Genomic DNA, 19,110 nt, shown 5'->3' on the forward strand with positions numbered 1-19,110 from the left:
TGGCCCGCTCCAATTCAAGAATTTCCAGTTGTTGTTGTCTTCTCTTTTTCCCAGTCTGTAGGGAATAGGCAGATCCAGCAAACTCTTTTCGGCAGGCCCATTTTAACTAGGCTGGATGTTCCAGCCGCCTTTACACTGTAGGTCCCATTGTCTCGTGGACAGTGCCTCATATAATGTTTATTGTAGTGTGGTTGAGGGCTATCCAGGTAGTATACTGAGTATAGTTGGGCTTCGTGTAGCTTAGGGGCCAGTCGTTCTAGGCCCCGAAGGACCGCGATGTCCCCGACGGCCGCGACAAGTTCATCCTGCCGCCTTATTACCAGATGCTCGCCCGCTGCAGGACACGCGTCTACTCGCTCAAGTTCAAGAAGTGGCTCGACTTCGTCGTGGAGCAGATTCCCAAGGTGGTCTGGAACAGCACGGCATTCGACAAGCTGGTGTTGCCCCCGGACCGCTGTGCCCCTTGGGCCGCCCGCCTTGGTGATAACTGCCACCCCGTGGCTGTAGCCAAGGGTTCCTCTGCACGGCTGCTTTAAATGCTGATCTTGCGATTCTCAAGAGTCAACTCGAAAAGACCCAGTTCCATGGCTATCTGAGTTCGCAACTGCCTGTCTTTTTCGTCGTGGGGACAACGGCTTCGTTGCCTGCCGCCTTCATTCATGATCATACCACGACCCGGGATAAGTCTACCAAAACCCGGCTTTCCATCTTGCGACATACATGTAGCCACCATCACCCCCCACGCTGCATATAAACGGCTTAACATGACATTTGACAGCTATCTATAAGGTAATTTCTCCGTATAAACCGAGGCACATACTCAACATTCAGCACTCGTGGTAAAGCAGCAGTCGCTCTATTTTTTGAGCAGAACGCCATTCTGGGCCATGAATTAATCAGACCTTTTTGAAGCCTGTTTGAACGAGATGGCATATTTCCATAATTTTCCACGAATTCACTTTCGAGCTTTCCCAAGAGCATGTCCTCGGCGTAACATTCTCCATGTTTCGTATTGAAGTTTGGCTACGACCTCATGCCCTGGCATCCTCCAATCATCTTCTGTGAGATAATCATGACCCGAAAATTAAATGGAGCATTCGCTGACTTGTTTGCCTGCACAAAGGCAGTGTAGCTGGGACTCTGGGAACAACATGGGGCCAAACCCTGGACTGGCAAGACTGGTGATGTTCAGCCTAAGCTTTGACGGGGTGGGTATAATATGTGCTATATACAAGGCGACGCCACGTGCCACGACAATCCCCCCTTGAACTAGACGGTTGGGCGATATTGGCTCGTCCATCCTCTATTTTATCCGGCGCGGAGTGTGCCTGACATCCATGAATCAAAGGCCCTTGCTGCATCAACATGGACGACGATCCCTCGCCTTCCCAGTCGGGAAGACCGGCGTTTAGAGGAGTCAAGTAAAGCAGGTGCCACACAAAGATATTAATATACTCTTCCATGCCGACCTTCCAGAACATTTCCCAGCTCCCACCACTCAGGTTTCCTCACTTCTCCGCGCCACCAATATGCACGTCTTCTCCAACACCATCTCCCTCCTCCTCCCCCTGCTGCTGCTCGGCGGCAGCCAGGAAGCCCACGCTTCGCCGGCGGCGCTAGACAAGCGTCAGACCACGGGGCGGTACTGCAACCCGGCATCGCAGATTTGTTATCTGGAGTACTCGTGGGGCCCGACGGTACCCGTGTTCCGCATCGCCGTGCCCGACACGGCGTCGTCCAACACACCGTTCGACACGCTCCTGCAGATCGTCGCGCCGGCGTCGCTTGGCTGGGTCGGCTTTAGTTGGGGCGGCGGCATGACGCTCAACCCGCTGGCGGTGGTGTGGCCGAACGGTCAGAGCGCGACCGTTTCCTCGCGGTGGTCGACGTATGTTGTCTGCCCCCCTTTCACCCCTTCAAACCAAAACGTCATACCATATCTACGACCCCCTCCCTCCCTCTTTTTCTCCTCTTCCCCCAACCCAACCCACCCCACCCCCCAAGCAACAGCACACCCAACTACAGAAACAAAACAACCACTCAACTAACCACCCCCTCTCTCACCAACACAGCGGCCGCACCCTCCCCGACCTCTACCCTTCAGCAACGTACCGCACCGTCTCGGCCTCGCGCAACAGCACGCACTGGACGGTGGAGACAGTGTGCAAGGGCTGCAGCAAGTGGAGCGGGGGCGGGCTGAGCGCGACAGGGACCAACACGTTCGCGTGGGCGGTCAGCAAGACGGCGGTGGCGCAGCCCGCTAACAGCGCGAGCAGCTTCCAGATCCATAACAACGTCGGGATGTTCTCGGAGGGGCTGGAGCAGGGGAAGGTGCCGGCGGCGGTGTTTGAAGAGTATGTTAAGGGGGCAAAATAGGGGGGAACCTGAATCCGAACCTAGAAGAAGACAACGCGAAGAGGGAGAGAAGAGATCCGATCCTGTTCAACCTCTCGGCGGCTGATTTGAAGTATTAATATGATGATAAAAGGCAAACAAGAAAAACAGATGAACCACACCCAGTCCAACGCCACCCAGACCCCTCCGTCTATCCCAAAACAATGCAATATGCGATCAAAATGTTCTAGCCTCCCTCCCCAATGCCATCACAACCCCCCAACCCCAACCCCACCCAGCACAGCACAGCACAGCACAACACAGCACCCCTCACGCAAAAGCACCCACCGCCGCCATCAACCCGGCCCCCCCAACCACCGCCAAAAACGCATTCACCCTCCGCCGGCCCTTCAACACCTTATAGCTCTTCTCACTCAAAAAGTCCTCCGCCAGCAGCTGCACCATCCCCGCAAACAGCAGCAGGCCGCTGGAGATGGCGTTCATGAACCCCACCATCAGCAGGCCGGTCTGGCTCATGGGGTCGTAGAACCGGTGGATGAACAGGCCGATGGCTTGGCCGATGGGGGTCGTCGCGCCGAAGGCGAGCACCATCAGCCAGGGGCGGGGTGAGGAGCGGGGGAAGTGGAGGGCTGCGATGCGGGTGCCGAGGGCGAGGCCTTCGAAGGATTCTGGGGGGTGGGTTAGTGTGTGTTTATGGTTGTTAAGGAGGGGGGAGGGGAACGTACGGTGGAAGGAGATGGCGATGAGGAACACGGCAAAGGTCGGGCCGGTGGCGACGGACAGCGCCATGCCGATGAAGACGCTGTGGAAGAGGATGCCTGCCTCAAGGAGGACGCACTGCAGCATCATGCGCTTCTGTTCCTCCGGGGTGGGGATGTGCTGCAACGGGAGAAGCCTTGGCTCTGGCTTAGGTTGATGGTCGGGGTTTGGGCTTGGGCTCAGCTCCTCAAAGCTAAGCTCCAGGTCCAGAGACTCTCGGTTGTCGTCTTGTGTGCTGTCTCGCTGGGGTTTGAGTAGGCCCTCCCGAGGTGGCGCCATGGTGGGCGTTGAGCCCGGAAGAGGGGAAGCTCCCCCCACCAAACCCTCTGTCGCTTCCAGGTCGTCCAGCGCAATGCTCGAGGGCCGATCGCGGCGCGCGTGTCGCGAAGATTCCCCCTCTTGTGTGTGGGCCCCTCCATTTCCGTCGCCGTCGTCGCTATCGACCTCCTCCCAGGCGTGGTGTGAGTGCGAATGACTGGCGCCCCGGGTCGTCAGGTACGATTCCAGCGCCACCACCACGAATGCTGACACCATGGCAATCAGCCCCGCCAACGGCCTGTATCCCTTGCTGAAAGCGTGCGGAAGACATGGGTCGGTTAGGGAGGTAAACGCGGTCGGGAGAAGATGGACAAAGGCGGTGGCCATCAAGACGCCGGTTCCGAAATGCTGGCACAGGAATATGATGTTGCGCTGACGTTTGCTGCCCTTCGACAGGCGCTGGGAGAAGAGGGGGAACCCGCATGCTGTTGGGGGTATCACGGTCAGTGGGAGCCCGGGGAAACCTGTAGCTAAGTCTTGGACATACACAGAGTGCTCAGGGCGAGGATGAGGAACAGGGCAAACACGTGGATGCCTGTGTCGTAGGACCCCTTCTTCCCGGAGCCGCATGCCGGTCGTTCGTTGGCGTCATCGCGTCTCGCGAGTTCTGCGAGGAGCAGGTCGGTGGGTATTGAGGACCATCTAGGATCTGTCGGGGGAGCGGATGTTAGCAAGCAAGGCTAGCTTCCACAGTAAATGCCATCAACTGACCATCTGCCCGCAAACCGAGCTTCTCCATTCTCTACTTCGCACGAAAGTACTTCGTCCTCCGGCTCGGAATCTAACTCGCTTGCAAACCCTGAAATTGTCTTTGACGATCACTGCATCGTGGCGTTGGATACAATATTAGCGGCGGGGTGGCTCTTTGAGACACCAACATGCGCCGTGATGACTTTGCCGTCGAATGGAGCTCGGTAGACTCTTTGGTTGGAATGGAACTCTCTGATGTTTCGAGGTGCCATCCCGTGCCCGCCGAGGAGTCGAGACCCACCACTCCCAAGTGCCCCTGGCGGAATGGTGGGGGCCCCCTGGGTAATTTTAGGTGACGTCGGCCCAACCTGGAACTGGCATTGCTTTTGGTCGATCTTTTAAACCTGAGCTTCCCATTTTTGGGAAGGGTGTCTTGAACGATCGCGATGAGGTGAATCTCTCCGACTTCATGCATGCAGGGAGGGAGTTGCCCAGTCGTTCGTACATGCTTGTTTTTACTTTATTTTATTTACACTAAATTTTAGATCTCGGCCCCCGAACACTCACGCGGCGTAAATACAAACCTCCGAGATTCTCCCAGTTAGGTAATTTGCCTTCCAAAGTAAGCTTATTTCCCATCTGACCCGATCCGATCCCGATCCCATCATGCGCGGCTCATGCCTTGGGAACAGCCGTCCCCCATGGGAAGGCGGTCGTCACAGGCGACCCATAGGATCCCAGATTGTTGTAGTCCTTGCTCGTCGGTGTACCAAAGAAGATCTTTTGCACATACGGCAGGATGGATGTGCTAGACAAAGTCACGAGTCAGTTTTCTCGTCCTTTTCTTTTTTTTTTTCTCATCACCATCACGCCAACACCTTGATGTCCCCTCCAAGTCAAGTGTCTCACTTACAATCCGCTCATATCACAATGCCCGCCCCCACGCACGCTGATGGCGATCTTATCGCCTACACCCAGCCAGTCATACACCACCTTCGCTGCCGGGTAGATGACGACGGCGGTGCCCTTGCTGTTGACGAACTGGTCACCCGTCCCTTGGTCGATGACTAGCGCCCTCGGCGCGATGGCCGCCGCGATGGTGTGCGCGTCGTACGGCAGGTTCTCGGAGTGGTTGATAAACGCCCCCAACTTGCTGCTGGTCCACCACCCAGCCCCCTGCTTGCTGTTCTCGAGGTTCTCGCCCTGTCCGCTCATGCTGTAGTACCGGTACGGGCCCATGCCCTGCACCCCCGACGACATGGGCATCGTGAGCGTGATGCGTGTGTCGAAGAGCCCCGCCGCAAGCGCCGCTTTGCCCAACCTGGAACATCCCGTCACGCCGACCCGACCAGCGTCGATCTCGGGCACCGTCATGTTGATAGCGTCGAGCGTGCGGTGGAAACCCCACGCCCAGGCGGTCAACACACCTACGACGGCCAGTTAGCCTCCTACTGCGCGGTATATGCCTCAGAGGGGAAAAAGGGACCAGCGGAACCCACCGATGTCTCTCCCGTTGTAGATGCTCCAGAACGCCCCCGTCTTCGCATTGCTATCGGGCGCCACCGAGGTGTAATCAAACTGTGCAACGGCAATGCCCGCGCTCAGGTAAGCCTGGTTCTGCATACCGCCGATGTTGATGACCACGGGGGCGGGCTTGGACGCGGACGCGCCCGACGGCAACGTGACGGTCGCGCTGAACCGACCCGTCTTGCCGCCCGCCGCCACGGTGATGCTCAGCGTGTTGCCGCTGCGTGTGGCCTGCACCGTCTCCTGGCTGTGGTCCGGGTAGTAGCCGTACTGGTACTCCTGCAGCATGTGCAGGATCTCGGGCTGCCGGCACTGGTACCACTCCTCGGCCGTCCGCACCCGGCCCTCGCCGCGGCCCGCTACCACGTCCGCCGCATCGTCGGGCGTGGTGTATTGTAGTGGCAGGAAGGGATCGGGTAAGGACGACTGCAGCGGGAGTTGCTGCCAGGTCGGGAACGGCGAGGGGGTGGGAGGGCACTGGATCGTGCTGTTGCCGCCGGCGCCGCCCTGTCGGGGGTTAAGGGGGTGGGCGCTGGCGATCGCTGCCGCGACGAGCGTATGTAGAACGGAACGCATTGTTTCCGTTGATGATCTATCTAGGCGGCTTTGTTTGCCCAACGCAAAGAACCACGCCGAGGGCTTGTCGGGATATATCACCACCGAGGTCCGGGGGCCATTCGCCCGAGCGAGGCTGTCAATCGCTAGAATAACCCCCGAAATATTCGCATCCTGTCGCCCGGACCGGCTGGGGATTGGGCTTCAGTGTTAGATCGTGTGGGGTGGCATGCCATTAAGCGTATTAGCCATATTGGATCGGCCCTCATACAATTGCCGGACCAGAACACCAAAAGTCTTGGACGAACCAGTGCACTAAGGCTGTGAATCTATACAAGGACTTAACAGTGCCTCTGTCGGACAACCGCCTACGAAGGGACTGGAAGTGTAAATGAGGGTAGCCCCTTCGGTCATGGTGGCCCCGAGTCTCTTCTTTTCGGCGAAAAGTGTGATGAAGGTGTGAACCGCGCCACCTGCTCTTAGGCCACATCGATGGACCTGCTTCAAGATAAAGCAACATCAAAGGTGGCCATCCACCAACCCGAGGGAGGTTAATCTCTCAAAGCTTTCGCCGAGTGATGTGGCCTCGGACCAGCGGGAGCTTTCCATTTATAATGGTCAGGAATGATGTTGAAACACGGCCTCTAAGTCTGAGTCCCACGGAACATAGCGCCATCAGTCTCCACCGGGGCACGGATACGAGTAAGGCAAGGCCTCGTGCTCGGCGCCAGCCCTTGTAGAAAGTCCATCACGGCGGTATATTGCGGGGGTCTTCCAATATTCATGTGCGGGACGTATAAAGAGATGCCGACAGTAATATGTAGAATCAGGCAATGATTCTATCACGGGCGTCTAGCCTCAAATCATTACTCAGTACTCGCTTTTACTCCGAAAGGGTTCCGTACAGGTGGAGACGACTGCGCCAGGCCCAATCTCCAACAACGTCTAACTTCGTTGTGGTATTTGTCGACGTCTGTAAAGAACCGTGTAAGAAGGCTTGAAAGGCATTGAGTAGATCCTTGACTAGAACAGGTCAGCGATAGTGTGAAACCGAATGCAACGCGGATTCCGGAAAATTGGGTCAAAGTTGATTCTAGGCTCCCATGTTCTTTTTACCGCACCGGGGCGGAAGAAGCATGTCCGGTTCAACAGCAAAACTAGGTGACTGTTCTCCCGGGTTCTTCCAATATACTGGGGATAGGGATCTAGACAAATACTGAATTTTATCGATCAAGGCACTAAGCTTCAATTGCTATTCAATTGCCTACTAACCATGTGGTGGATCTCGGCTATTATTGCTATTTCTCTCTCCTTGAACCTCACCTGACACTAACTCGTGACTGAAAAGTATACCTGCGTAAGATGAGGTATGTGGCGATCCCACCATTCTTGACAACTGGACAGGGCATTGGGTCTGCTGGCCGAGGGGTCCCCGGGAGTTGGGAAAATAGAAGATTATAGCCCAGGGGTGTTTGATATAACCTGACCCGACAGGAGATATGATCCTCGCCGGGGGTGTTGTTGTGGGCCTTGGACAGGACAGCACCCAACTTTTGGACTTACACACGACGGAAGTGCTCACAGCCCCATTGAGCAGAAAGTGGGTGGGCTGCTGTTGTTCATTTATAATAGTTGTTTGGGTGACCTTGTCTCAGGCACACTGCTCCGTGCAACTTTGTTCCCACAGTCTGGGCTGCTCTGGGCTCCAGGATGCTCCTCTCCGGTGGCTCCATTTCTGGATTGTTTCCAGCACGTCCGACAGGGGCAGTGAATAAGTTGGCCCGGATCTGCCAACCCATGGCTCCAGACTTGGGGCTGGGTTGGAAGAAGGTCCGGGTGAAGTTTGCCAAGGCGTGGTTCAACAGCTCAAGCGAACCAACAGGACCAACAACCGCGATAGGCCGGGGTGAGCGTTCTGGACTCTGGAGTTGGGCCGTCGCCTGAGCAGGGTTCAGTGGGTTGTTTGCGACAAGCTGCCAAAAGCATCAGTGTGATGTGATGTTTTGCGGACAATGTCTCATAGGGGAGTGCCTCGTTGTGCTCCCGAGAGCGCCCTGCATGCCGTCACGGACCAATACCGGCCCTACTCTGAAGACAAGATGGGTGTGCAAGCTGCACTTATGCGTCGATTCGGAACCACGGAGCAGTGCTACAGGAGGACTATTGCCATTACTTTCTTTTTTCCCCATTGCATTTGCGGGGTAGTAGTCAAAATCGGAGGATGCAAGAGACTGATCGGAAAACGCAAATCGGACAGAAGCAGGATGGGAAAGACCCGGCACAAAAAGAGGTGCGTGGCTGCTGCACAGGCGTGACAGGGTCGGGGTTTGGCGAGTCTGGTCACATTCAGTGCAACTGTGGCTTGTAAAATCCGACAGGACTTGTCAGCCGGTGTGGTTTGCGCCGACTTGTTCAGCTCCCTCAAATCAGCCATTCGCCAGCCATCGTCGATTCCATGTCCACATTCCTGGGGCAGTTGGATTGCCCTCAGCATGCCAACATCCCTCCCCTGACTTGAATCTTACCCCTATCTCGCCAGTTCCCCTCCAGCTCTCCGACTACGTCACCGAGGGGGCCATTTCTAGGATTAGAAACGTTAAAGTTCATGTTTCACACAACGCCCGCCTAACCGGAGACGCTAGGTATGCCGGTCATTGGGAAAAGAAAGAATGGGTAAAAAGAAAAGGGAAGCCTGGGGAACTGGGGAGAGACCGTGGACTCGGAAGTGGGCGCTCAGGCGAGGCCGATCATGGAAACAAAAAAACTCTTTCTTTTTTTCACCAACAAGGTTTCCCGACTCCGCCGATTGATCCTGGTCCATCGGATTGCCAAGAGACCATGCCCGCCTCGAGCCCGCCCAGTGCCGCCCTGCACCCGCCCTTGCCATCCCTGGCTGGACAGCTTGGCAAGAGCTTGGCTGATGATGAGCCGACTGCGTCCTGTCATGGTCATGGCGGGCAGCTGACGGGGGAGGTTCATGTCCCATTGGCATGCCATGCCCCATGGATCGGTAAGGTAGCTCTCGATCCCTCCAGCTTCGGGAATCCTCGCAAACGACCCAGACAACAGGAGACGTCAGTCAGACTTGGCCGTGGGGTCATGATGGTGACCTTAAACTCGATACAGCAGCTTGATAAGTGCCAAACACACCATTGCCGATCTCTCATCTTGTCTACCGTTGAAGCAGGGCTCGGAAACTCCGTTCGGGGACCTCTTGTGGCTCTCTGAACCCCCTCTGTCCCCAGCTCGGCTCCTCCAGCACCCGTCGGCACTCGGAGCACGGGTGTGCTACGGAAACATTGCGGGTGTGCGGGTCCCCCACCCCCGGCAACTCCCATGCAATATGGGGATCGGCACAAGCTGCAGTCTAAGCATGCTCGGCATGGCAGGACAGGGGCAAGCTTATTCGTCCGTTCGCTGCCAGTCTCCCTGCGTGTGTGACTGCATCTCAGATGCACCTTGGAGGCACCAAACCTGCACCTTTGGCAGGTTTTCAAGAACGAGAGTCGAGTTGTCGAGAAAGATGACCCGACGAAGCAACTATGCATTGTGCTGGCACCCGAAAAATAAAGAAAGCGAGCTCAGAGCCTCGTCCTCGGAGGGGGTCTCCGTGTCTTAAAGCAGCCAATCGACGCCAATCTCGCTCTCGAACTGTGGGCTGCCGACAGATATCGGAGACACCAAACATGATCCCAGCACGTGGGATTCACACCCATCTTTTCCGGTCAGTGGGGGGCCCTGCGAGTGCAAGCACCTCATGATCGACCAGGCACCAAGCCATGCCCAGATGATTGGGGATGTGTACACAGTTTGTAGTTAGTTATTCGTTCGTAGTGTACTTTGGTACCCAAAGCCCTCACCCCCAGAGTCCCAGACTTCGGCCCGTTCACCACCCCTCCCCCTCCCCCCTTCCCCACATGCCTGCGATTCAAGAGAATCACATCTGAATCAGAGAGCTCAGAAACGACCGAAGGACCATGGAGGGCACTCTGGCCCCATCATTGGCCGCCACACTCTCCTGTCTTGGGTCCTAACCGATTCCGATGTGAGCAAGCAGCTAGTTCGAACTTCGTGTTAACTACTTGAGTTAGTTAGAAGTTCAGAACCGGCAGGACCGAGACTCGGGAGGTTTGAAAGCTTGCCAATGTTTCCTGGTTCCCATGTCCGGCAGCCCCATCGGTGTCCCAGGGACTGGGGTCTGGGGAGTTGACAGGCGTGGGGCCATCGAGCCCAAACCCACACCGGATCGGCGTTCCTGCAGCCCGTTCAAGCAGTCACGGATCGAGAGTGCGACCACACGGTGCATCCACGATGTCACCATTACCATGGATCCAGCACTTGGTTTCCGCCCTTGCGTGCGGCCGGGATCTCAGCTTGGCAGCCACGCTCCTATCGTAGGCGTCTTTCGGCGCCGACCCATCATCTCCGCCCATGGGCTCAAGCCTAGCTAGCCTCGAAGTGCGTGCATTACATACATACATGGGTGGATGCCCTTGTTGCAGTGTGTGGCCCACGATGCCACACCACGTACATATTCCTCGCCCACCCCCCCGTCTGGGTTCCCAAGCCATCCCGTCTCTTCCCACGCTCGCGGTTTCAGTCACCAAGTGTCGAAGGAACGCAGCCATCCCCGAGCCATGATCTTGCCACGCGACGCCGGGACGCCTGCCACGGCGGGGTCCGAGTTCGGGACCACGCCCGACACGAAACCCGTGGCCCGGCTCGACGCCATCGGCATCTGGTGGATCACCTTCGGCGCCATCTGGACGGCTCTACTCGTCGGCGGCATGACATTCCTTTACAAAAAACGCAACACACCGACGCTAAGACTGCGTGGGCTCTCCTTAACTTTCGCCGGTATCATCCTCCTTCACTTCTACTGGATCTCCGTCCAGATCGGCTACAGCGTCGGTCCACTCGCTCCCGAGGTCGCCGAGTTCTGGATCATGAGCATCTGGTATCCCTTTGGAATCGCCCTCTTCCAGGCCGGCAACAGCCAGTTCCTCCATGTCGCCAAGGCCCAGAGCCGCTTCGCCCGGCCTCCGAGCCAGATGAAGACGCGCTTCGACGAGAAACGCCCGGCGGGGAAGCCGACTCTGCTCCAGCGCCTACGCCAGATGGACTACTCGAAGCGCATGTTCATGTTTGTTACGATGGGCATGGCAGTGCAGGTGGGCCGCTCTCTCCCCTTCCCTCCGGTTCACACCAGCCTCTCTTGGTATTGAGTCTAACGGCGGATTTACTAGCTCCTCGTGGTCATCATCATCTACATGATATCGCGCAAATTCCATTCCGACTTCGGTATTCCCGGGACCGAAGTGTACGGCAGCTCGCCCATGGAGATTGCCATGAAACAGGGCAGGGGTTGGGAATGGTACGTGCTCACCACTAGTCATGGACTAGGTTCCCCCCACGCCGACTCAGACAGTACTAACGCCTCCAAGGTGGCCCTCGATCGTCTGGCAGTTCGTCTGGGCCTGGATAGTGGCGCCCATCATTCTCTGGCAGTCTCGCCATATTCACGACACCCATGGCTGGCAGCTCCAGACCATGGCCTGCTGCATTGCTGGGTAAGTCCACGCCGGTGTTGATTAGTGAACCACTTACACTGACCCCCCTGAACAGCCTTCCGGCGGCGCCCATGTGGCTGATCGCTCTCTACGTTCCTGGCATGGCACCAGTGAATCAATACTTTGTGCCGCCACAATGGTATGTTTCTGCCCCTGGCCTGAACCCCTATTCACCCAGACAGCTAACAGTAGTAGGATCGCCCTCTCGATCTTCGTCATCGAGATCTGCACTGTTTTCGTCCCCTGCTGGCAGGTTCGGAAGCACCAGACCCTGCGCCAGGAGACGCTCGAGTCCATCGCCAACTGGGAGTCCAAGAAGCGGGGCGAGGGCAAGACGGAGGCGTCGAGCGACAAGAGCTCCACGGGGCCCATGAGCACGACCTCGACCAAGGTCGGCGACTACGCGGGCTTCGACTCCTGGAAGAAGCTGTCGAGCTTGGAGAATGGGACCAACCAGGCCAACCAGACCGGCAACCCCGACGAGAGCGTGCTGACCATGGCCGCGCTCGAGCACGTCCTCGACAAGAACCCGGAGCCGCTCCGCCAATTCTCCGCCCGGCGCGACTTCTCGGGCGAGAACATCGCCTTTCTGACGTCCGTGTCCGAGTGGAAGCTCGCCCTCCCCATCGACTTCATCCGCAGCCGGTACGACGCCAGCCCGGAGACGGTCCGGGAACAATTCACGCGGGCGCTGCGCATCTACACCGAGTTCATCTCCCCCCGTGACGCCGAGTTCCCCATCAACATCGCGTGGGCCGACCTCCGCAAGCTGCAGGGTGTCTTCGAGCGCGCGGCGCGCAGCACCGCCGCCGCCAACGGCTCCTCCTCGGCCAGCGACGCCGTCACCCCCTTCGCCGACGCCAACATGAACGACCCCATCACCTCCCCACCGCGCGCCGCCCAAAATCAACCACCCCCCTCGCGCGACTCGCAAGTCCACATCCTCCAACCCGACGACGCCACCCACATGCAAGCACCCCCGACACCCAACTCCACCACCCCCACCACCAACAAAAACCGCACCTCCCACATCCCGCTCACCGTCAAGATCCTCGAACCACCCTCCCCCTCCGCCTCCGCCCTCCCGCTCTACGCGGGCGACATCCCCCCCGCCTTCGACGCATCCGTGTTCGACGCGGCGCACGCCAGCATCAAGTACCTGGTGCTGACCAACACGTGGCCCAAGTACGTGCGCGAGCGGCGCAACTCGGAGAGCAGCAGCGGCGGGGACAGCAACGGCCACAGCAACAGCAACCGGATGAGCAGTGGGCTGAGCAGCAGTGGGCGGTCGGAGACGGTGCGGGGCGGGAGTTCGCGGCGGTCGGGGAGCAGGGCGGGGAGTTCGGTGGGGGGTGGGAGCGTGGGGAGTAAGTTTAGCTTGAAGGGGGCGTTGGGGTTTTTGAAGGGGGCGATTCATTGATTCTTTTTTTTTCTTCTGCAAACTTTATTTGATTCTTTCACTTTCACTCCGAGTCTCTTCCCTCGTTTGAGTCTATGATGCAGAAGGATGTCCGTCGTTGGATTCTTTTTCTTATCTGTCTACTATCTTATATTGGGCGGCCTGTCGCTGGCAAAAGTTGGAACGCCGGTTTGGAGAGGCATGCTAAGGGGGAGCGAGCTATGAAGATCGGGGGTTTGGGCGGTCAATGTGTCTGCATGAGCAAGTCGGGATGTGGAGGCGGATGTTTGGATGAGTTTCGTTTTTCCCTTACTATACCCCCTCCGTGTATATCATCATCTAGTCATTAGTCCATCATCTATTAGTCGTAGTCGTAATACCCTCGTTTATGTCGTGGTACACTAGCGATTTTCCTCAACACTCACTGACCCAGGCATTTCACTCTTTCTCATTGTCGGCGCATTTTCAAACTCGCCGATGCACAGCATGAGTCGAGTCTCACTCGTGGTCAGCGATCGGAATCTCCAGTCGCACGGTTTTCAAATAATCAAACTCGATCCCCGCTTGGGGCCCCCTATCTGTCTGCTGGGCCCGGAAGGCTCTACGATCCGAGCGATCGGCACGCATGATCGATCGCAACCCCACGCCCAAACCCACGGGCTCCGATCCGAGACACCATCTCACATGACAAAAAGCAGATCGGTATCTACCAGCGAGGGAAATGATAGCGGTCAGCAGGGCCGAAGTTGCATTCGCGGAAATGAATGAATCGGAACGGGAATAATACGCACCGAGCGGGTGGCTGCACGACAGCTGCGGCTTCTGGGTGTACTTGGTCTCCAGCACGTCACGGATGCTGTTGAGCAGCTGCACGTAGCTCTGCTGGGGGTTCTGCTTGAGCGCCGAGATGAAAGCCCACGACATGGCGCCGGTGGCTTGCGAAGCGATGGTAGCGTCGGCGCTATTAGGTATGAGGTTAGCACTTATCAATACACAGTATCAAGTTCCCCTCAACCCCCCTCCGCCAAGACACTCGGGGGATATATAGTGAGTACGCACGATGTCTGATCGTCCTTGCTGCCACTCCACATGATCACGTCGGCGGGCGACGTCTTGGTGCGCTTGGTCTGCTCGTAAGCGTCGTTGCCGCGGAAGGCCGTTTTGGCAAAGCCGAAGACGGTGCTGGCGACGCCGCCCATGTCGCCGCGGGCGTAGGCGCCGACGGCCTCGAGCAGGCCCTGGCCGGCCTCCTTGGCGAGGTTGGGCTCCTTGAGCACGCCCTTGGTGCTGTACATGTAGGGCAGGTCCATGACCGAGGCCGAGTGGCAGCTGTCGAAGATGGCCGTCAGACGCACACCGGGCTGCAGCGGCTTGACTACGACCTCGTGGATCTGGTCGTCGACGATGTGGCCGGCCGTCTTGAAGTCGACGGGGTAGATGACCTCGTCGTAGCCGTCGTCCTCGTCGCCATCCAGGTCCTCGGTTTGGCCGCCGTGGCCCGAGTAGTGCAGAAACAGGGCGTCATTGGGCTGGGCACCGCCCACCAACCACCCCATGGCGCGGAGGATGTTCTCCTTGGTCGGCTGCATGACCGGGTTCTGCGCATCATCGGTCAGAGTCACCATGTCCTCGCGCTTGTATCCGTGGTTCTCCATGAGGTACGCCGACAAGTTCTTAACATCGTTGATGCACCCGCGGAGCTCGCCGCTCTGGCCAAAGTAGTTGATGCCGATCAGCAGGGCGCGACGGCGACCCGTGCAGTTGGAGTACTGGAAAGTGTAACCTTGCGGCGCTCCGTGGCCGAACTCCTGGGTGCCCGACGGCGGGGGCGGGGCGGCGCGCGATGGGTTGGAGCCTCCGTATCCCGGCCCGTGGGAGATGGGGTAGCCATACGCATCATAGCCCTGGGGCGGGGGGCCTTGGGGTCGCTGATGCTGCTGTTGATGGTGCTGCTGGGGCTGGTGGTGTTGGTGGGGAGGGTGACCGTAACCCTGCTGCTGCTGGTATTGCTGGTGGTGCTGTTGCTGCGGAGGCGGGTACTGCCCATAGCCTTGCTGCGGCGGCGGTTGACCATAACCTTGCTGAGGCGGAGGTTGGCCATATTGTCCTTGTCCATAACCGCCGCCCCCATACTGCTGGGGAGGGGGTTGATGGTGGCCCGACCCGGAGCCAGGTCCGTAACCTTGACCAGGGTATCCGTAAGACATGCTGCAGCGACCGGGAAAAGTTGTAAAAAAATTGATAACAATTAAAATTTAAGGGTCACTCGAGATTTTGTTCACAAACTTTATTTCTGGTCAGGGGTGAGTCAGGTAGTGTTGATGACGACGGTGCGCAGGCTGCCTCAAGTCATGCAAAGTGAAGTCGGGTTGAGATCGGGTCGGTCTCTTCTCAGCGGGACGCGGCAGAGCGGCCGACGCGGGGCAAATACTGCGGGGCCAGTGTTTTGGTGGGAGAGCGGCTGTCGGTCGTCGCGGTCAGCGTGCGTCTGACATTGGTGGGGCGCAGGAGCTGAAAAGTGGGAATGGGACGGAAATGGGAGCGAAACCGGGACCCTGAGACCCTGAGACCCTGAACAAGGCATGTAGGTCGCTGGCCATCAGATGCCAAGAGCCTCCGCGCTTCTCCCCTTCGGGTGTTTCGGCCTGTGGTGCCTGCTCAAACAACGGGCATTCCACCTGCTACTCCATTTCTCTTCCAAGCACTCGTTGCTTGGCTGCATGGCTTGCGTGCGCGGCAAAGAGGGAGCATGCCACTCGATTCTCTGACCCGCAACCTGACGGGCCGTCGTGATACGACCGCGGGTTCGCGGGGTGTCCCGGGTGTTCTTTGTAGTGGGGTGAACCCCTCCAACTTTCCGCTCCATCTGCCATTTTGCTGGGAGGGAGCCAACAAGGGAGCCAACACCCAGTCATAAAATCAGAAGCCACTTCTCGATTTAAAATATTCAGCTCCGGTTTCCTCATCTGAGACAATTTCCCCAGTTCTTTTTTGTTTTTTGAGCTACGGTTATACCTGCAGCGCTGAATGGCCTTCTTCAAGAAGTTTACCGACGGCATTGCCGATGACCTTGGCCGTTTGGGCCTCGGAGACAACAAAAACGACCGCAAGGATGATGCCTCCTCGTCCAACCGCGACGGCGTAAATCCGTATCCTCCCCATCAATACCCGCCCCAGGGTTCCCAGGGATACGGTCAGTCCAGCCCTCAGCCCTACTCGGGCTCGGGCCACTACCAATCCCCTCCCCCGCCCCAGGGGGATCCCTACTCGCATCCCCCGCCTCACCAGTCGAACTACTCCTCGCCACCGCCCCAAACCCCTTACGCCTACCCTCCCGAGGCCGGGCCCCGCCCCCCGCCGCCGTACACTCCGCCGGCCGACAAGCCCCCGATTCCCTCGGGCTGGACTCCGCGCTGGGATGACCATTACCAGCGCTGGTATTGTGAGTTTACCCCCTTCGTGGCCCTTCGTGGGCAATGTCTGCAATGCACCAAGTCGCCTAACGCACATCACAGATGTAGAGGAGTCGAGCGGACGTTCCCAGTGGGAAGTTCCTGGCTACGACCACTCCTCCCCCCGTCCCCACGGGGATGAGAGTCGTGGTCACGATACTCCGGGTGGTGGCTACTTCCCGCATGGTGCCCCCACTCCCGGTGTTCCCACCCCGGGCTATGGTAGTCCGTATGGTGCCCCTCAGCCTAGCCCTGGTGGACAGCCTGGTTATGGCGGCCATCCCGGCTACGGCCAACCCAGCCCTTACGGCGGCGGATACGCCAGCCCCCAGCCGGGTCACGATGACCAACGCGGCAGCCACAAGGAGAAGAAGAGCCACAGCGGCATGATGATGGGCGCTGCCGGTGGCCTCGCCGTCGGTGCTATTGCCGGTGCCGTGATCGCCCACCAACTCGGTACGTCACCTCCCTCCTCCTCCTCGGCCCAAAACAACCCCCTCACTAACCCTCCCCCCAGGCGACGATTCCTCAGACGACGAACACCACAGCAGCAGCCACCAAGCCGCGTACGCCGCCGCGCCTGCCGCAGCCGCCTACGCGCCCCCGCCGGAGCCGGCGCCGGCCACCATCGTCTACGAGACCAACAACTACTACTACAACGAGCCGCCGCCCCCCGCCCCTCCCGCCGACGACGAGTTCGAGCGCGGGGTCATCCCCACGCACAACGCCTACGGCGAGGAGATCGACGGCAGCGACCGCGAGTCCCTGCGCGAGGCCCGCGACGACTACGAGGAGGCCCTCGAGGCCGCCGCCAGCTCCTCCGCCAGCAGCAGCGAGCGGGAGGAGCTGGAGGAGGCCCGCGAGGAGTACGAGGAGGAGTATGAGGAGGCGTATTACGAGGAGTAAACCCGAGTGTGGTTTGTGATCTTGAACCGCGGCATATCATAGCGTAGCGTTGATGTAGGCGTTTGTATGTATGTACAATCCATTGGCATGCCCAGCTGCATTGAAAACTGGGGCTGGCTCGAGCAGAGTTGGGCCCTCATATTCAGGCGGTCATTTAGCAAGATACAAGATACTCTTACCAACATACCATCGCGCAAGTTGAGGGGCGTTGGGTTGGTTGGAGCCCCAAGTTGCGCCGAATGCCACCCCTGCAAACAGGCGTTCCGGGTGGGTGAATGATGCCTACACAGTAGGGTCCCACGCTCCCCATTTCCCAAGGATTTGTTGATCCTGTTCAAGCCGCTTGGTATGGAGCCGGATAAAACACTGCTGCCCTAGCAGGTCTATCTCACGGCTCGGAATGGACTCACCCCGTGGACAAAGAAACCCGAACTCCAAGCAAGTGTCTTAGATGCCGACGATGAAACGTTCGACGAGAAGAACAAAAAGAAAGCTATTCGGGGGTCTAAAGTCTACATTTATTCAATCTTGGTTTCTTGTATTTCCGATTATTTGATTCTTTTTGCTTAGGTTCCCCTAACTTGTCTCTTTTCTTGATTTTTTTTTTTTGCTCCCCTTTCGAGTTCGGCTTTTTTGTAGCATGAGCCTGGGGCAATATCTGCAATGTACATCGCTGGGACGGATATGCTCCGGGGAGCGGGAGATCCATTCGGTTCCAAGCCTCCGCAATCAAATCGAAACTTTAATGGATAATCACACGTGGCAAGGGTGCCGACTTATACGAGATGTTTCATCCATTGTATGGATTCGTGGCTACTCACCATCCGCTTGCAACCTTCGCTTTCAGTGGTAACGACTGGATAAGCCACAAGACTTTTGTTTACCACAGCATTACAGCTGTCGGCTATTAGTTAGGGATTGCATGTACAATGACCGCACATAATCAGACACTCCACGGCCACGACCATGGGCACACACACGGACACGGACACGGACACGCGCACGAACACTGCCTGAAGATGGCGCGGCGAGAAGACGGCACGCCGTGGTGGGCAGATTTCCCCGAGCCGATATCAACCGCAGCCCATGTCGAGCCGCAAGAGGTCTTCCGGCTGCTTGATGGCCGGGGGCACTCTGACAACAAGCAGCGAGACGTCTTGGTGGTGGACGCACGCCGCTCCGACTGCAGTGGAGGAATCGTGCGTGGGGCCATGAATTTGCCAGCCCACAGCTTCTACCCGACGCGTAAAACTTTGTATGACCTGTGCAAGCAGGCGGGTATCCGGAGGGTCATCTTTTATTGTGGTGAGTCTGCATTCCTAAGCTCGTTATGGCTCGCTCAGCCGTCTGGGGAGCTGACCATGTTCAATCCCTTTTCCTGATAGGCTCTTCCCTTGGTCGAGGTCCCCGTTGCGCTGCTTGGTTGCAGGACTATGTCAACGAGGTCGGTGGTGACTTGAAGTCACAGGTGATGATCGGTGGCATCCGGGGCTGGGTGAAAGTGTACGGCGGTGGCATGATGGACGGCTATGACGAGAAAAGGTGGCGTGCTGAGGATAAATAACGTGCGGGTATGCTG

At 57.9% G+C, this 19,110-nt stretch overlaps 9 protein-coding genes across 9 annotated transcripts; 6 read left to right on the forward strand and 3 right to left on the reverse strand.

The window, feature by feature from the left end:
• Positions 1-115: 115 nt before the first annotated feature.
• F5144DRAFT_639354 (uncharacterized protein) lies at positions 116-536 on the forward strand (the record flags this gene model as incomplete). Its single annotated transcript, XM_066792709.1, has 3 exons — positions 116-137; positions 187-206; positions 261-536. 3 exons carry the CDS (start codon positions 116-118, stop codon positions 534-536), a joined length of 318 nt encoding a protein of 105 aa, XP_066649664.1.
• Positions 537-1,415: 879 nt separating this feature from the next.
• On the forward strand, positions 1,416-2,616 carry F5144DRAFT_84613 (uncharacterized protein). Its single transcript, XM_066793464.1, has 2 exons — positions 1,416-1,888; positions 2,073-2,616. Exons 1-2 carry the CDS (start codon positions 1,530-1,532, stop codon positions 2,374-2,376), a joined length of 663 nt encoding a protein of 220 aa, XP_066649665.1. The 5' UTR covers positions 1,416-1,529; the 3' UTR covers positions 2,377-2,616.
• F5144DRAFT_626283 (Zinc/iron permease) lies at positions 2,612-4,398 on the reverse strand. Its single transcript, XM_066792257.1, has 4 exons — positions 4,144-4,398; positions 3,920-4,081; positions 3,081-3,857; positions 2,612-3,023 (listed from the first exon to the last, which is right to left on the reverse strand). Exons 1-4 carry the CDS (start codon positions 4,169-4,171, stop codon positions 2,665-2,667), a joined length of 1,326 nt encoding a protein of 441 aa, XP_066649666.1. The 5' UTR covers positions 4,172-4,398; the 3' UTR covers positions 2,612-2,664.
• A 119-nt stretch (positions 4,399-4,517) lies between these two features.
• F5144DRAFT_525256 (uncharacterized protein) lies at positions 4,518-6,845 on the reverse strand. Its single transcript, XM_066786800.1, has 4 exons — positions 6,551-6,845; positions 5,622-6,394; positions 5,036-5,549; positions 4,518-4,930 (listed from the first exon to the last, which is right to left on the reverse strand). The coding sequence occupies exons 1-4, from the start codon at positions 6,616-6,618 to the stop codon at positions 4,798-4,800; spliced, it is 1,488 nt and encodes a 495-aa protein (XP_066649667.1). The 5' UTR covers positions 6,619-6,845; the 3' UTR covers positions 4,518-4,797.
• Positions 6,846-10,841: 3,996 nt separating this feature from the next.
• On the forward strand, positions 10,842-13,194 carry F5144DRAFT_480637 (uncharacterized protein; the record flags this gene model as incomplete). The annotated part of the gene is made up of 5 exons (XM_066785240.1): positions 10,842-11,375; positions 11,451-11,578; positions 11,649-11,774; positions 11,830-11,913; positions 11,970-13,194. 5 exons carry the CDS (start codon positions 10,842-10,844, stop codon positions 13,192-13,194), a joined length of 2,097 nt encoding a protein of 698 aa, XP_066649668.1.
• Positions 13,127-13,584, forward strand: F5144DRAFT_559260 (uncharacterized protein). The gene has a single exon (XM_066788131.1). The coding sequence runs from the start codon at positions 13,269-13,271 to the stop codon at positions 13,521-13,523; it is 255 nt and encodes an 84-aa protein (XP_066649669.1). The 5' UTR covers positions 13,127-13,268; the 3' UTR covers positions 13,524-13,584.
• On the reverse strand, positions 13,585-15,549 carry F5144DRAFT_559262 (metacaspase-1). Its single transcript, XM_066788132.1, has 3 exons — positions 14,233-15,549; positions 13,965-14,134; positions 13,585-13,879 (listed from the first exon to the last, which is right to left on the reverse strand). The coding sequence occupies exons 1-3, from the start codon at positions 15,378-15,380 to the stop codon at positions 13,854-13,856; spliced, it is 1,344 nt and encodes a 447-aa protein (XP_066649670.1). The 5' UTR covers positions 15,381-15,549; the 3' UTR covers positions 13,585-13,853.
• A 651-nt stretch (positions 15,550-16,200) lies between these two features.
• F5144DRAFT_639360 (uncharacterized protein) lies at positions 16,201-17,804 on the forward strand (the record flags this gene model as incomplete). The annotated part of the gene is made up of 4 exons (XM_066792710.1): positions 16,201-16,322; positions 16,377-16,615; positions 16,689-17,085; positions 17,177-17,804. 4 exons carry the CDS (start codon positions 16,201-16,203, stop codon positions 17,529-17,531), a joined length of 1,113 nt encoding a protein of 370 aa, XP_066649671.1. The 3' UTR covers positions 17,532-17,804.
• Positions 17,805-18,550: 746 nt separating this feature from the next.
• F5144DRAFT_589612 (Rhodanese-like domain-containing protein) lies at positions 18,551-19,095 on the forward strand (the record flags this gene model as incomplete). Its single annotated transcript, XM_066790067.1, has 2 exons — positions 18,551-18,836; positions 18,917-19,095. 2 exons carry the CDS (start codon positions 18,551-18,553, stop codon positions 19,093-19,095), a joined length of 465 nt encoding a protein of 154 aa, XP_066649672.1.
• Between the last annotated feature and the right edge of the window lie 15 nt (positions 19,096-19,110).

Source organism: Chaetomium tenue (assembly GCF_020726465.1).
Source record: "Chaetomium tenue strain MPI-SDFR-AT-0079 chromosome Unknown F5144scaffold_1, whole genome shotgun sequence".
Taxonomy (NCBI): Eukaryota; Fungi; Ascomycota; class Sordariomycetes; order Sordariales; family Chaetomiaceae; genus Chaetomium; species Chaetomium tenue.

Bases quoted from the DNA above. Each gene is read 5' to 3' on its own strand.
- F5144DRAFT_559262 (XM_066788132.1), bottom strand. From the start codon at position 15,380: ATGTCTTACGGATACCCTGGTCAAGGTTACGGACCTGGCTCCGGGTCG. The intron at 14,135-14,232 runs GTGCGTACTCAC...CATACCTAATAG, and splicing joins AGCAAGGACGATCAGACATC to CGCCGACGCTACCATCGCTT. The intron at 13,880-13,964 runs GTGCGTATTATT...CCTCGCTGGTAG, and splicing joins GTCGTGCAGCCACCCGCTCG to ATACCGATCTGCTTTTTGTC.
- F5144DRAFT_525256 (XM_066786800.1), bottom strand. From the start codon at position 6,618: ATGACCGAAGGGGCTACCCTCATTTACACTTCCAGTCCCTTCGTAGGC. The intron at 5,550-5,621 runs GTGGGTTCCGCT...TGGCCGTCGTAG, and splicing joins CTACAACGGGAGAGACATCG to GTGTGTTGACCGCCTGGGCG. The intron at 4,931-5,035 runs GTAAGTGAGACA...GACTTTGTCTAG, and splicing joins CATTGTGATATGAGCGGATT to CACATCCATCCTGCCGTATG.
- F5144DRAFT_626283 (XM_066792257.1), bottom strand. From the start codon at position 4,171: ATGGAGAAGCTCGGTTTGCGGGCAGATG. The intron at 4,082-4,143 runs GTCAGTTGATGG...CTCCCCCGACAG, and splicing joins GCTCGGTTTGCGGGCAGATG to ATCCTAGATGGTCCTCAATA. The intron at 3,024-3,080 runs GTACGTTCCCCT...CCCACCCCCCAG, and splicing joins CATCGCCATCTCCTTCCACC to AATCCTTCGAAGGCCTCGCC.
- F5144DRAFT_559260 (XM_066788131.1), top strand. From the start codon at position 13,269: ATGATGCAGAAGGATGTCCGTCGTTGGATTCTTTTTCTTATCTGTCTA.
- F5144DRAFT_84613 (XM_066793464.1), top strand. From the start codon at position 1,530: ATGCACGTCTTCTCCAACACCATCTCCCTCCTCCTCCCCCTGCTGCTG. The intron at 1,889-2,072 runs GTATGTTGTCTG...TCACCAACACAG, and splicing joins GTTTCCTCGCGGTGGTCGAC to CGGCCGCACCCTCCCCGACC.